The sequence below is a fragment of the Lithobates pipiens genome, unplaced genomic scaffold, assembly GCF_037356315.1.
Source record: "Lithobates pipiens isolate NorthernLeopardFrog02 unplaced genomic scaffold, aLitPip1_a1.2 Scaffold_23, whole genome shotgun sequence".
Classification (NCBI taxonomy): Eukaryota; Metazoa; Chordata; class Amphibia; order Anura; family Ranidae; genus Lithobates; species Lithobates pipiens.
Genome location: NW_027507785.1, coordinates 301,266,391 through 301,280,692, shown reverse-complemented (window position 1 = coordinate 301,280,692; position 14,302 = coordinate 301,266,391). Strand labels below are relative to the sequence as shown.

Sequence of the window (14,302 nt, the reverse complement as noted above, 5' to 3'; positions counted from 1 at the left end):
TCTGCCCTCTTTTTTTTTTCTGACAGCTCGGACAAGCCTTATAATTCAGCACTTTGAATGGATGTAGAGAAGAGAGGGCCACAGATAAACGAAGAAAACGGGGAACAGGGGCGCACATCGCTCCTGTGAGATCCGCAGCTGGTTCCAATGTGAACCTGGTCTAAGACAATTACAAATGCCTTGATAAACAAAACCAATACTATCAAATATTTAATTGGGGTGTCTATTTAACTGTTGACCCAACGATCAGCTTTAAACCTGCTTTCAGCATCTTGGTAAACTCAGGTGTCTCAGATTTCTCCGCAACTGTTATTGTGTGTGTTGAATGCGCTCTCTAGCCTATGGCCATTGCCTCTGATGGGTTTATATCTTGTGTAGGTGCTGGGAGTGGGAAGAGTTGTAGAACTGTCTTGTTAGACAGAACAATCTTCTGAGCACTCCGCAGAGCATATGATGAGTGAATACACGTGTGAGTAATAAGATCACTTTCTATTCCTCTCCAGTTTGACGCTGACAGGGACGAGGAAGAAGTCTTCTATGATATAAGTGTTGCTGTTGACAGTAAGCTATTTCCTGCTATGGAGCCGGTGGCAGGTGAGTGAATCTCAGTCTATTGATCTATCTCTCTGGCCTAGATGTTATATTGCTGGCATTGTCATTGTAACTCATTTACATCACCTGCTGTTATGGTAAACAAGACTGGTGCAGATTTGCATGGCGCTAGAATGGGTCCAAAACATAAAACCACATAACCTGGTCTACTCCAAAACATAAAACCAAAATGCCTTAAAAGGAATCTGAAAGAAATTCACTTATTTTGCCCAAGGTGTCTATCCAACGCTGTAGGCTACAATTCTTTAAATCCTTGGACAACACATCTGTGCATAGAAACCAATCGGCTTCCAGGTTTCTTTGTCAGACCTTCAAGATAAGTTCACCATTTGTAACATGTTATTATGTTATTCGGGGGGCAACATGTTACTGTTGCAGCAGCCCCCCCCCCTCGATCCCCCATTGTGACAGCGGGCCAGGGATCCTTTCCCCGCACCTGCTGTCAAAAAAGTTTAAAAAAACGCGGCCGTGTCATTCATTCACAGAGTTCTGTGAATGGGAGCACCACAAGTACCATCAGCCTTTGTGGCTGACAGCAAGTAGTTCTCAATGAACTACCAGGGTGCTGTTGAGCACTCTAGGTAGTTCATCCATGCTCCCTGACATTGTGTAACTGCCTGCCCATATGAGGTACAAGCGGACAGATACGCTGACAGTCTGCAGAAGCCTGAGATTGCTCCTGTGGGTGCAACCATAACTACCCATTTGCCCTTCTCACACTGTAACAAGGCCTCGTACAGTCACAACGTGTATAGCATGTGACCCTCTTGTGACTGTACTTGCGTCTAGTAGCCAATTGCTAGGCCCATGTAATGTCACATGACTGAGGAAGTTATGTCACCATTACCCTTTGCTACTGTAACCAGTCATTGCAGTTTGGATGAGGAACCAGCGGAGAGGCATCCACAGTGTGACAGTGGGGTTTATTTACGAAAGGCAAATTCACTTTGCACTACAAGTGCACTTGAAATTGCACTGAAAGTGCACTTGGAAGTGCAGTCACTGTAAATCTGAGGGGTAGATCTGAAATGAGGGGAAGCTCTGCTGATTTTATTATCCAATCATGTGCAAGCTAAAATGCTGTTTTTTATTTTCCTTGCATGTCCCCCTCAGATCTACAGCAACTGCACTTCCAAATGCACTTTCGGTGCAATTTCAAGTGCACTTTACACTTGTAGTTTGCACTTGTAGCGCAAAGTGGATTTGTCTTTCGTAAATAACCCCCATTGTCTCTTTAAATTGTATATCAGGCAAACTTATTATTTTTTCAGCTTTGGATAGAGTGGGAAAGAGGCCTTTGGTGCATTTTACGTGCACTTTGGGATTGGTGCATTAAAAATATCCAACTTGCTGCAACTTTGATGCACTTTCATCAAAATTAATGTTACATAGAGTTCAATGATAAGCACCTAAAACACAACCTAAAATGCAGCACACTTAAAGCGCACCATACCGATGTGAAGCAGACCTTTCAAAGCCCTGCTGGGTTTTAACTGCAACCTTGGGTCTAGGGTTCCATTAAGGGATCCCCTTACTTTCTGTCCATATTGCATTGGTTGTACCATATAGGAATCAAGGGGGAAGTTGCAGCAGTGACACAGACAACGATTAAATATTGAGAGGGCTTTAAGGTCTAATAAAAAAAAAGTTTTTGCTTTTGCCTGAAATGCTGTAGTAGTTTCACTGTCTTATCCAGAGTGCCAGAATCCAACATCATAATCAAATTTAATCTTGCTTTAATCTTGCTTTAGGAGGCAGCTTTCTGTTATACATGGGGTCCATGATGATCCCTGGGGTAGTTCAGATAGGGTATAAAGAATAAAAATGCCACCATCTTTTAATAAGTCCAGTAAAAGTTTAATACTCTTGATAATAGAGCAGAAGGTCAAACCAACACATTTCAGGGGCTCAAAACTCCCCCTTCAGAGTTTGACTTCTGGCAATGGTAGGAGATAATACTGGACAACAATAGAAAAACAATGGTTGAAGAGGCGGCAATGTGGCTCATCAGTCTGACAGCCTTCTTATCTATTATCAAGTTTGATATACTTTTAATGGACTTGTTATAAACTTGTGTTGCTCTCCTCCTTTAAACTCGGTTTGGGTTTCTTTAGGAAACAGTAGGGCAGAGCTCTGACATACTATAAACTCTCTGAACCCAAAGTGGGTGTACAGTATGCTAACCTGCCAATCTGGAAAAGGGAAAGTAACTTCAAAGACCTGGCTGTATAGCTTAAGCAAGCAAGTTGGTAGTCTTGAACCCTAAATTAATCACCAGAACCTATTACTGGCTGCCAGTAACATGAAGTTCTGATTGCTGTGTATCCCCCATGGCAGCCCTGTTGCCCAAGGTTCTGGTAGCCGTGTATCCCCCATGGCAACCCTGTTGCCCAAGGTTCTCGTAGCTGTGTATCCCCCATGGCAGCCCTGTTGCCAAAGGTTCTGGTAGCTGTGTATCCCCCATGGCAGCCCTGTTGCCCAAGGTTCTGGTAGCTGTGTATCCCCCATGGCAGCCCTGTTGCCCAAGGTTCTGGTAGCTGTGTATCCCCCATGGCAGCCCTGTTGCCCAAGGTTCTGGTAGCTGTGTATCCCCCATGGCAGCCCTGTTGCCCAAGGTTCTGGTAGCTGTGTATCTCCCATGGCAGCCCTGTTGCCAAAGGTTCTGGTAGCTGTGTATCCCCCATGGCAGCCCTGTTGCCCAAGGTCTATGGTGGCTACACAGCAATCCAGAGACCTATGTAAAATGTGTATTAAGAGAGGCTGATCCAGCAATTGCATGTAAAGTATGGTCTGCTTAGATGCACATGCCCATATTGGCATCACTGAAAATGATCATTTTTGGCTTTAACAGTCGCTCAAAACCCCCAGTCTATCAGAACCACATTGTGACAGTGCACGAAAGTAAAATCCTTTTATAATTGGAGTGCTCCATATCTATTCAATCCGAGTCCTTGGTAAAAGGTCACACCTAATTGTTGCTCGGTGACATTTTACAATCATGTTCCGTTAAATAAAGCCATTCTCTAGTTTGTGACATCCAACTCTGAAAGGCAAAAGGCCTTGTGCTGTGAGCCTTCTATTTCATTTGTTCCTTCCCTGTATCAGAGGGACAAAGCAAGACACGGTACAGAGGAATCCATGTTTTTGTACTTGGCTTATGATGGCATTTATCACTGTTGCCAGGGACAGCATCTGTGATAACCAGAGTACAAGAGGATCCTCTGTTAACTCCTTCAAGGATCACAATACCAGAATGGTATCATTTTCATAAACTAGTTAATGGAAAGAATGCATTCATAATGCTTAGAAGTGAATATCTGAACGTTTCAGGGCATTTTTCAATGCAGAGCTAACTTCTTGTCCAGAAATCCTGTAGAATAAAGCTAGCCACTGTCATTTTGTTGCCTCCTTTTGATCCCATAGCCTCATACATAAATGTACTGCTTGCAGGATGGGTCAGGAATATTGTTTTGGTGTCGCAGGGACAGACTCTCTCTAATAGGGTCACAGGATGAAAAAAAAAATTTCACACTTGTGCACTTTATCCAAAACCAAATGCCCCATACACACGGTCGGAAATTCAGACGGAAAAAGTCAGATCGGATTATGTTGTCGGAAAATCCGACCGTGTGTGGGATCGGACTTTTTATGTTGGAATTTCCGATGGAAAAAGTTTGAGAGCTGGATCTAAAATTTTCCGACAACAAAATCCGATCGGACTTTTTCCGATCGTGTGTAGAGAATTCCGATGCACAAAGTGTCATGCATGCTCAGTAAAAATTTGGAGACAAAAGCTATTGGCTACTTGCCTCTACATAGTCCCGTTGTACGTTTTGTACGTCACCTCGTTCCGAACGTTCGGATTTTCTGACAACTTTGTGCCACCGTGTGTATGCAAGACAAGTTTCCTCCAAAATCTGTCTGAAAAAATCCGATGAATTTTGTGGTCGGAATGTCCAAACAAGAATAAGAATAAATTACTGAAGTGTGACATTAAAGCCCAGTTAAATCTGATGTGAAACTAATAAACTAGTTTGAACATACATAATTTACTGCTGTTTGTCATTGATTTCTGCTCCAGTGGCAGCATCAAATCTTCAGACTAGCAGGCTGCAGAAAGGGCTATTGCTATCTGAGTGTGTGAACATACTGTATGTGCAGGTATATATATATATATATATATATATATATATATATATATATATATATATATACACTATGTTCCCAAAAGTATTTGGACACCTGCCTCTACACGCACATGAATTTTAATGGCATCCCAGTCTTAGTCCGTAGGCTTCAATATTGAGTTGGCCCACCCTTTGCAGCTATAACTCTTCTGGGAAGGCTGTCCTCAAGGTTTAGGAGTGTGTCTATGGGAATGTTTGACCGTTCTTCCAGAAGCGCATTTGTGAGGTCAGGCACTGATGTTGGGCGAGATGGCCTGGCCCGTAGTCTCTGCTCTAATTCATCCCAAAGGTGTTCTATCAGGTTGAGGTTAGGAACTCTGTGCAGGCCAGTCAAGTTCCTCCACCTCAAACCTGCTCATCCATGTCTTTATGGACCTTGCTTTGTGCATGGGTGCGCAGTCATGTTGGAATAGGAAGGGACCATCCCTGAGCCAGGCCTTCTCGTCCAACATCAGTGCCTGACCAGTGCTTCCGGAAAAATGGTCAAACATTCCCATAGACACACTCCTAAACCTTGTGTGTAAACCAGAGATATAGCTGCAAAGTATGGGCCAACTCAATATTGAGCTCTACGGACTAAGACTGGGATGCCATTAAAATTCATGTGCATGTAATGACAATACTTTTAGTAATATAGTGTGTGTGTGTGTGTGTGTGTGTGTGTGTGTGTGTGTGTGTGTGTGTGTGTGTGTGTATATATATTCATATTTGTTACGTTCACTAACAGCCAAATTTGGAAGGAAATGCCAATACCTATAATTTAATAGTTATTCTTTCGAATCTTCTGATTTTCTTATTTACGGATTTTCGAATTTATGAATTTTTCGAAATTGCGATCATAATGAATGACCCGACACATCCTGTCTTACACATTTTTGATTTTTCAAATTGCGATCATAATGAATGACCCGAAATTTGAAAACCAACAGATTTTTCAGCAGCGCACACGTCTACCTACCACCTGACAAGCTGTCCAAGATTAGGGTGATCATTCACGCCTTCACCACCTCACGAAGTGGCACCGAGAGAGAGCTGCAGTCCCTGTTAGGCACGCTGAACTTTGCTATTTGCTAGGATTGTCCCTCAGGGGCGTTCCTTAATTTCTCGCCCCCTGGTCTTCCTTTTCCATGCACAGGACCCTGATTAAACCATCAGGCTAGACCAGGCAACTGCTGCAGATCTAGCAATGTGAGACAACTTTCTTGAGAACTGGTACAGCGTATCCATGTTCATCCCAGCAGCTTCAGCCTCCTCACCTCATATAGTACCAGATGCAGCAGCCTCCACAGGCTTCGCTGCCATTTTTTGCCACCCATTGGTCCATGGCCACAGGAAATCCTCCTGGTCCCCGGGTTCAGCCAGACGTCCTCATTGTTCGAGCTTTACCCTATCGTTGTGGCAGCTCAGGTCTGGGGACACACCTAGGCGGGGTACACTGTGGTCTTCTCCACTGACAACTTAGCCACGGCTGAGATTGTCAACAAAGGCAGGTCCAAGTCTCTGGCCATCATGTCCTTCCCACGCAGGCTGGTGCAGATATCCCTTCACTAGAATTTCAATGTGCACTGCACTTGCATACCTGGAAAGTGCAATCTCGCAGCAGATGCCCTGTCCTGCCTCAATTCCTTTATATTTCTTACAGAGACTTGGAACTACATTTCCTATCCCACCTTGGTCGAATCTGGGCTAAGAGACCACCTTCACCTTCGACACTATGCTGCTCATAAACTGGTCACTTTTGCCCAACACGCTGAAGGCCTGGAACACCTACGGCAAATTCCTAGCAAATTCCTAGCCACATGCCCCTGGGACAGGCACAGGTCACATCAAGCACATCCTGGCCGCAAACAATGAGGAGGGTTTCCCAGGGGTTTGTAGGGATAGGAAAGGTCAGATGCCAGCTAGGTACAGTCTGTGGCCGTGGCAGTAAGACACAAAGTCTTACTGCCACACTCATCTGAGCCTGTCCCACAACACTGTCAGACTGTACCTAGCTGGTATCTGGCCTTTCCTATCCCTACAAACCCTTGGGAAACCCTCATTGTTTGCGACCCATGCAGTCAAAGCCTTGCTGCATGGCATCCAGTAACATCAGCCAGTAGCAAACATTTGCCCATATCAAGTTCCACTTTGTGGGACATGTCAGCCATCCTGTCACGGTCCCCTTTTGGGTTGCTCCCTAGTCTGGCCATCCAAGCACATGCGTCCCTTGTCGGTTCCAGTGCACATTTTGTCCTATTTGTTGTTTGCATCACAATGAAAAAAAAATAAAAAAATCTTCAAATTTGTGGGCATGTTCTGTAAATGAAATGATGCAAATCCTCAAACAATTCATGTTAATTCCAGGTTGTGAAGCAACAAAACATGAAAAATGCCAAGGGGAGTGAATACTTTTGCAAGGCACTGTGTATATATATATATATATATATATGTGTGTGTGTGTGTGTGTGTGTGTGTGTGTGTGTGTGTGTGTGTATGTATGTGTATGTGTGTGTGTATATATATACATATATATATATATATATATATACATATATATATATATATATATATATATCTCGAGCGAGAGCATTGTTTTTATGATAAGTCAAAACAGAGCAGGGTTTAAAAAGTATATCAAATAAAAGCTGTATATATCTTTAAAAATATCTACAGTATATTTAGTATTATAATATAGTATATTATATGCAAATTAGTCAGAGTCATTGTCAAATGAACTGATGCATACTGATGTTGCCAATTTAGGCCTGGACAACTAGGCATAAATGACTGTAAATGAAAGGGTTAAGAATGTGAGTTTTGTTGCATCCTTCATTTAGCTCATTAATTTTACAACAGACTTCAATTAGGCTTTAACAAACCAAGCACCATTAAGGGCCCATTCACACCTGCCAACTAATGCAACGCACCATGCACATGTTCATATGTTGTGGTGCTATTTATTTTCAATGGCAAGTCAGTTATATTTGTATTTTACACTATATACATATATTACTAGAACATTTATGGTGTTGTGATACTACTGCATTACAATTTCCTACAGGAAGACCTTCACCTACTTTCAGTTCGGTGAATTGAGCGATTGACTTAGCTTTCAATAGACTATGATCCTGACCGCTGGTGACCTTGTGCATTGATTGTGGTCTGTTCTTTTTAAAGATCTACAGTTATATAAGGCAAAGTCTTTATTTCTACTAGGATCAGTCAATAAGAGATCAATAACTGATGCACTGCTTATGACCTCCCAGGTATATAACATTGTGTGAGACTTCATTTGGTGCGTCAGCTAGGAACCGTTGGGTGAGAAGGCACATGGTGCAGTGAAAAGCAGAGATTTTAATACATTATTTTAACTAAATCCCTAATAGAGTGTTTTTCTATGCAGAACTGAAGGTGAGAGAGAGAGAAATCCTTAGAACTCACATTGGATAGAAGTTCTGTAATGATTCCAAAAGCAAAGATCAGTCTTCAAATAACAGTAAATATACAGGGGATTAACTGCGGGATCCCTTCATGGAGCAATGTGAATGTAAAGCTTGACAGCTTCAGCACTGGTTTATTGGGTAATCATAGTTAATGTCATTGGGAATTGGGAATTAAAATAAAAAACGTATTTACTTTTATTTTATTTTTTTTGTTTTTTTCTGTATATTTCTATTATTTATATTTTTGGTGGTTTTACCATGTCATCATAAATGTTAGGAGAATGAGAAATCTAGAAACATCTGAAAAAAAAATAGTAATTCTAATAGGAACATACAAGTACAATTGAAAAATACATGCTGAGATTCAGTGCTTAGGCTGGAGGATCTCCACTCCCCTGTTCGAACATCCAAATCAGAAATTAAGCCGGCAACTCGATAACGCCGTGGTATTGTACTTTATTGGCTACATCATATACACAGGATCAATGCTGACATGTTTCGGCTATTGCAGCCTTACTCATAGCATGATTCAAATTAAAATGGCATGGCTTATATAACATTTAATGTTAATTGGTTTTAATTGTAATTACGTTCAGTCCTGCCCCCTCTATTATTTGGGGGGGGGGTAATGCCATTTTAATGTTAACTATGCTATGAGTAAGGCTGCAATAGCTGAAACATGTCAGCATTGATCCTGTGTATATAGCCAAATAAAGGACAATACCAAGGAGTTATCAAGTTGCCAGCTTAATTTCTGCTAATAAAATCATTCTTCTACATTCTACTGTGTCTCGCTCAGTATCCCACTCTCTCCCTCACCCTCTCCCTCTTGCTCTCTTTTCCCCTCTCCTCATTGTCTCTCCCTTTTTTTTCTCCCTTTCTTCCTCTTTCATCCCTTTTTTTCTTTTTTCCATTTTCCTCCTTCCCTCCCCATCTATCTCTCCTTCTCCCCCATCTCCTTCTCTCTATCATTCTCTCTATCATTCTCACTCACTCCTCTCTCCTCCCCTCTCTCTCACTTTTTCCTCCATCTTTCTCTCACACTCCTTTCTTTCTCCTTCCCTCTCCCCTGTCTTTTTCCCTCTTTTCCCTTCACTCTCCCTCTGTCTTGTTTCTGTCTCCCTCTTTTTTTTGCTCTCTCACCTCCTCTTTCTTTTTCCATCCCTACCCATCTCTTTCTCTCGCCCCTTATTTCCTTCTCCCCTCTTTCTCTCTCCCTCCCAATTTCTCTCCCCCTCTCTTTCTCTTTCTCCCCCTCTTCCCTTCACTCTCTCCACCCCTCCCATTCTCTTTATATTTCTCCCCCCCCCTTTTTTTCTCCCTCCCTCTCACCTCTCTTCCCCCCCTGCTTTTTCTCTCACTCCTTTTTTTTCTCTGTCCCTCTCTACACTTTTTTTCTTTTTTCTTCCCCGTCCACCTTTTTTTATCTCTCTCTCCCTCTTACTTTTTCGCTCTGCCTCTCTCCTCTTTTACCTTGATTTCCTTTTTCCCTTTCTTCCCATACCTCTCTACACCTTCTTTTTGCATTCTTTCTCCATCCCTCCTTTTTTTCCTTCTCCCCTCCTTTTCTATTGATATCGCTCTCCCTCTCTCCATGCCCCCCTTTTATATTTTTCCCTCCCTCTCATCTCTCTTTTTCTCTTTTTTTCTCCCTTCCTCTCCTCTCTCTCTTACTCCTTTCTTTCTCCCTCCCTCTTACTTTTTCACTCCCTCCCTCCCTCTCTCTCTCTCTCTCTCTCTCTCTCTCTCTCTCTATCTCTCTATCAGTCCTTTCTTTTCCTTTTTCCCTATCTCTCCATGCCATATTATTTTTCTATTCTCTCTCCCCTCTGTCTATTCTGTTTCCAGGTAGATTACTTCTACCTAGTGTGATCTGGTTGATTATGCAGTGTATAATTTGCATGTAAATATATTCAGCATGGCACATCCTCCAGTGTTTGTGTTTTATTGCAGTGTATAATTATAAGAAAAGAGATAACCTTTTACTACTCTCATTAGTGCTGGAATAAAATTTGCAGCACTCTGCCTCGGGCTAGACAGGTCTACCTTGCAGGCACCTGATAAATGTTAATAAGCCTTACTGCCTGTCTTATATCTTGTAAGGGTATTTGCTTACCATATAATTATTACATTCTATGGTGTTTTGCCTTTTTGGGTTTATTAAGTATTCAAGTTTATGTAAAAACAAGAACTAGGCAGCTTTACTTCCCAATATTACTGCTTACATTATATAAACAAGAGTTTTTTTTTGTTTTTTCCAAATTGTAACACCAGGTTTATTAAAATTAATGTAAATAAAAATGTCATAGAAGCCATTGGTACATGTTGTCATGTTGCAAGTTTTCGTCATTCCCTGGTGGATGCTGATGTTCCCCGGGTGTGTCTAAGCAGATTGGCGAATTATGCTGACCGTATATGTTTGAGCATATGTGCAGGTCTGAATCTGTGACTGAATAAATGTAGAAACAAGACATCGTATGTATATTTTCCACAAAACGGGGATACCCCCCCAAGGGAGAAAACTGAGAGCTGAGAATTCACGTGTCCGCAATCCAATAAGGGCAGCAAGCAAAAGTTACAAAGTTAAAAATTTTAATGATAAGAGTAGAACACAAAGCAGCCAACACAGTAAAAGAACAGAAGGCTTTTTAATGTTAAAATAAATTCACAGTAGGACACAAGTCAGCCAACACACTTAAACATTAAAAGTTTTAGGCTCTTGAACACCTTCATTGGATTTCATAAATGTGAATCCAAGTAAGCGTGGGCAACCAAGTCTTCGTATATATGGCATATGTTTTCCATTGTATTAGGTAAATATGAAATATTACATATACACCTTTATTGTTTAAATTTCTATTCAGTGGGGGGAGTGGGGGTGATCTTAGCTTAGCAGTCAACTAACTTTAGCTTCTTTGCTTAAAAAAAACTTCTTGATTACAGTATTCAATAGCTGAAGCTGAAATAAGTAAGTCATAGGGCTGACTTCCCCTCCTCCCTACCTTGCCTGTTCAGTAGGGCTCTATACAGACCTTCAGAGATAGTCAAAAGGCAAACAGCTACTATTGTTCCCTCTTTAGAAAAGACATATATACGTATGTATATACGTATAAAATGCTCATAAATATATAAAATATCAATTGAAAATTGTATGAATGCATAGAAATGAAATAAAATGAAGCTAAAACCTTTATAGTTTTCCTTTAAAGTACAACTCCAGTATCCCCCCTTTTTGAGTACTCGTGATTGGACTGGGTTACCCCTGTGGAGAGCGCTGCTTCCATCTCTATTTTCTATTACTTAATCTCACTTCTGAGATTGTTGATCCAGTGAATATCTGACTGCCTTAGGGATCAGGAAGGAATTATTTTCCTCTTTTGGAGCAAATTGGACCATGCTTAAAAGGTTTGTTTTTTTTCCTATTGGGAATAGGATTCTGCATATAGAGGTTTTCAATTTATTAAAGAATAATTTCAGGGATTGTAAATATTTACATTGTTACATTGGTCTAGCTTGGATGTAAATATGTGTATACCATACCTGGCTGCTGCCCCAGGAAGCTGGAAATTACTGTAGTAGACACCATTGCTCCAGTGATCTACATTTGCTTCTGGGTCTGTGCCGAGCGGCTGACCTAATGCTCAGCATAGAAAGGAGAGGGGCAGCGGTCATTTCAACCTCCTGTATTTACATTACATCAGGCCAGCCACTCAGCGTGGGGCCTGGAAACAAGTGGAGGTCACTGAAGTAGCGGTATCTACATCACTGATTTTCAGCTTCCAGGAGCATTGGCAAGGTATGGTATATACAGTGGTTATAAAGTCTAAACGGCATGCTGCTAACGGCGATAGTGCGCCTGCGACAGCGGTGACTGTCTTTTAGGAAATATCTCCTAAACCTTGTAGGTTTAGGAGATATTTCTTGGACCTACAGGTAAGCCTTAACCACCTCAATACAGTGCAGTTACACCCCCTTCCTGACCAGACCAATTTTCAGCTTTCAGCGCTCTCACAGTTTGAATGACAATTACTCAGTCATCCAACACTGTATCCATATGAAACTTGCGTCCTTTTTTCCACACAAATAGAGCTTTCTTTTAGTAGTATTTAATCACTAGTGTGTTTTTTATTTTTTGTGCTATAAATAAAATAAAACGTAAATTTTGTGAAAAAAATGCCTTTTTCTTGGTTTCTGTCATAAATTTTTGCTAATTAGTAATTTTTCTTCATAAATTTTGGCTAAAATTTATACTGCTACATATCTTTGGTAAAAATAACCCACATTAGTATATATTATTTGGTCTTTGTGAAAGTTATAGAGTCTACAAACTATGGTGCCAATCACTGAAAATTGATCACTTCTGATCAGGCCTTCAGTACATCAGGTGTATCTCATTTCTTGAGACACTAACAAGTCAGGAAAGTACAAATACCCCCCAAATGACCCCTTTTTACAAAGTAGACATCCCAAGGTATTAAGTAAGTAGCATGGTGAGTTTTTTTAAGTTGTCATTTTTTCCCACAATTCTTTGCAAAATGAAGATTTTTTTTTTTTTTAACTAAATTGTCATATTATCAGGTTATTTCTCACACACAGCATATGCATACAACAAATTACACCCCAAAATACATTCTGCTACTTATCCCGAGTACAGCGATACCACATGTGTGAGACTTTTACACAGCCTGGCCACATACTGAGCACCAACATTGATGTAGTACCTTCAGACGTTCTACGAGCAAAAATGACGCATCTCATTTCTCAACCACCTATTACACTTTTGAAGTCCCTGGAGTACCAGGACAATGGAATTTCCCATAAAATGACCCCATTTTGGAAAGCAGACACCCCAACGTATAATCTGTGAGGCATAATGAGTCTTTTGAATGGTTAATTTTTTTCCAGAAGTTTTTGGAATATGTGGAAAAAAATTAAAAAACATTTTTTTTTTTACACAAAATTGTCCATTTATAAGATATTTCTAACACATAGCATGTATATAGCAAAAATTACACCCCAAAATACATTCTGCTACTCTTCCCGAGTACGGCGATACCACGTGTGTGAGACTTTTACACAGCCTGGCCACATACAGAGCACTAACATTGATGTAGTACCTTCAGACGTTCTATGAGCAAAAATTACGCATCTCGTTTCTCAACCACCTATTACACTTTTGAAGGCCCTGGAGTACCAGGACAATGGAATTTCCCATAAAATGACCCCATTTTGGAAAGCAAACACCCCAACGTATAATCTGTGAGGCATAATGAGTCTTTTAAACGGTTAATTTTTTTCCCAGAAGTTTTTGGAATATGTGGAAAAAAATTAAAACGCATTTTTTTTTTTACACAAAATTGTCAATTTATAAGATATTTCTAACACATAGCATGTATATAGCAAAAATTACACCCCAAAATACATTCTGCTACTCCTCCCAAGCATGGCGATACCACATGTGTAGGACTTTTACACAGCCTGGCCACATAGAGAGGCCGAACATTGAAGTAGTACGTTCAGGCGTTCTAGGAGCATAAATGACACATCTCATTTCATTCCTAACCATCACACTTTTGAAGGTCCTGGACCACCAGGACAGAGAAATTACCCACAAAATGACCCCATTTTGGAAAGCAAACACCCCAACGTATATTCTATGAGACATGGGACTCGGGTACTCTGATGGCCTGGTGACAGGTACTCGGGTACTCTGATGGTCTGGTGACAGGTACTCGGGTACTCTGATGGCCTGGTGACAGGTACTCGGGTACTCTGATGGCCTGGTGACAGGTACTCGGGTACTCTGATGGCCTGGTGACAGGTCCTCGGGTACTCTGATGGCCTGGTGACAGGTCCTCGGGTACTCTGATGGCCTGGTGACAGGTCCTCGGGTACTCTGATGGCCTGGTGACAGGTCCTCGGGTACTCTGATGGCCTGGTGACAGGTACTCGGGTACTCTGATGGCCTGGTGACAGGTACTCGGGTACTCTGATGGCCTGGTGATAGGTACTCGGGTACTCTGATGGCCTGGTGACAGGTACTCGGGTACTCTGATGGCCTGGTGACAAGTACTCAGG

At 41.4% G+C, this 14,302-nt stretch overlaps 1 protein-coding gene across 1 annotated transcript in view; it reads left to right on the top strand.

Annotated features, from left to right (window-relative positions):
* Positions 1–14,302, top strand: part of AK5 (adenylate kinase 5) — a 359,252-nt gene that overhangs the window by 233,061 nt on the left and 111,889 nt on the right. The window contains exon 7 of the mRNA XM_077450424.1: positions 504–594. Coding sequence (XP_077306550.1) covers positions 504–594 — 91 coding nt within the window. The remainder of the gene's footprint in view (positions 1–503; positions 595–14,302) is intronic.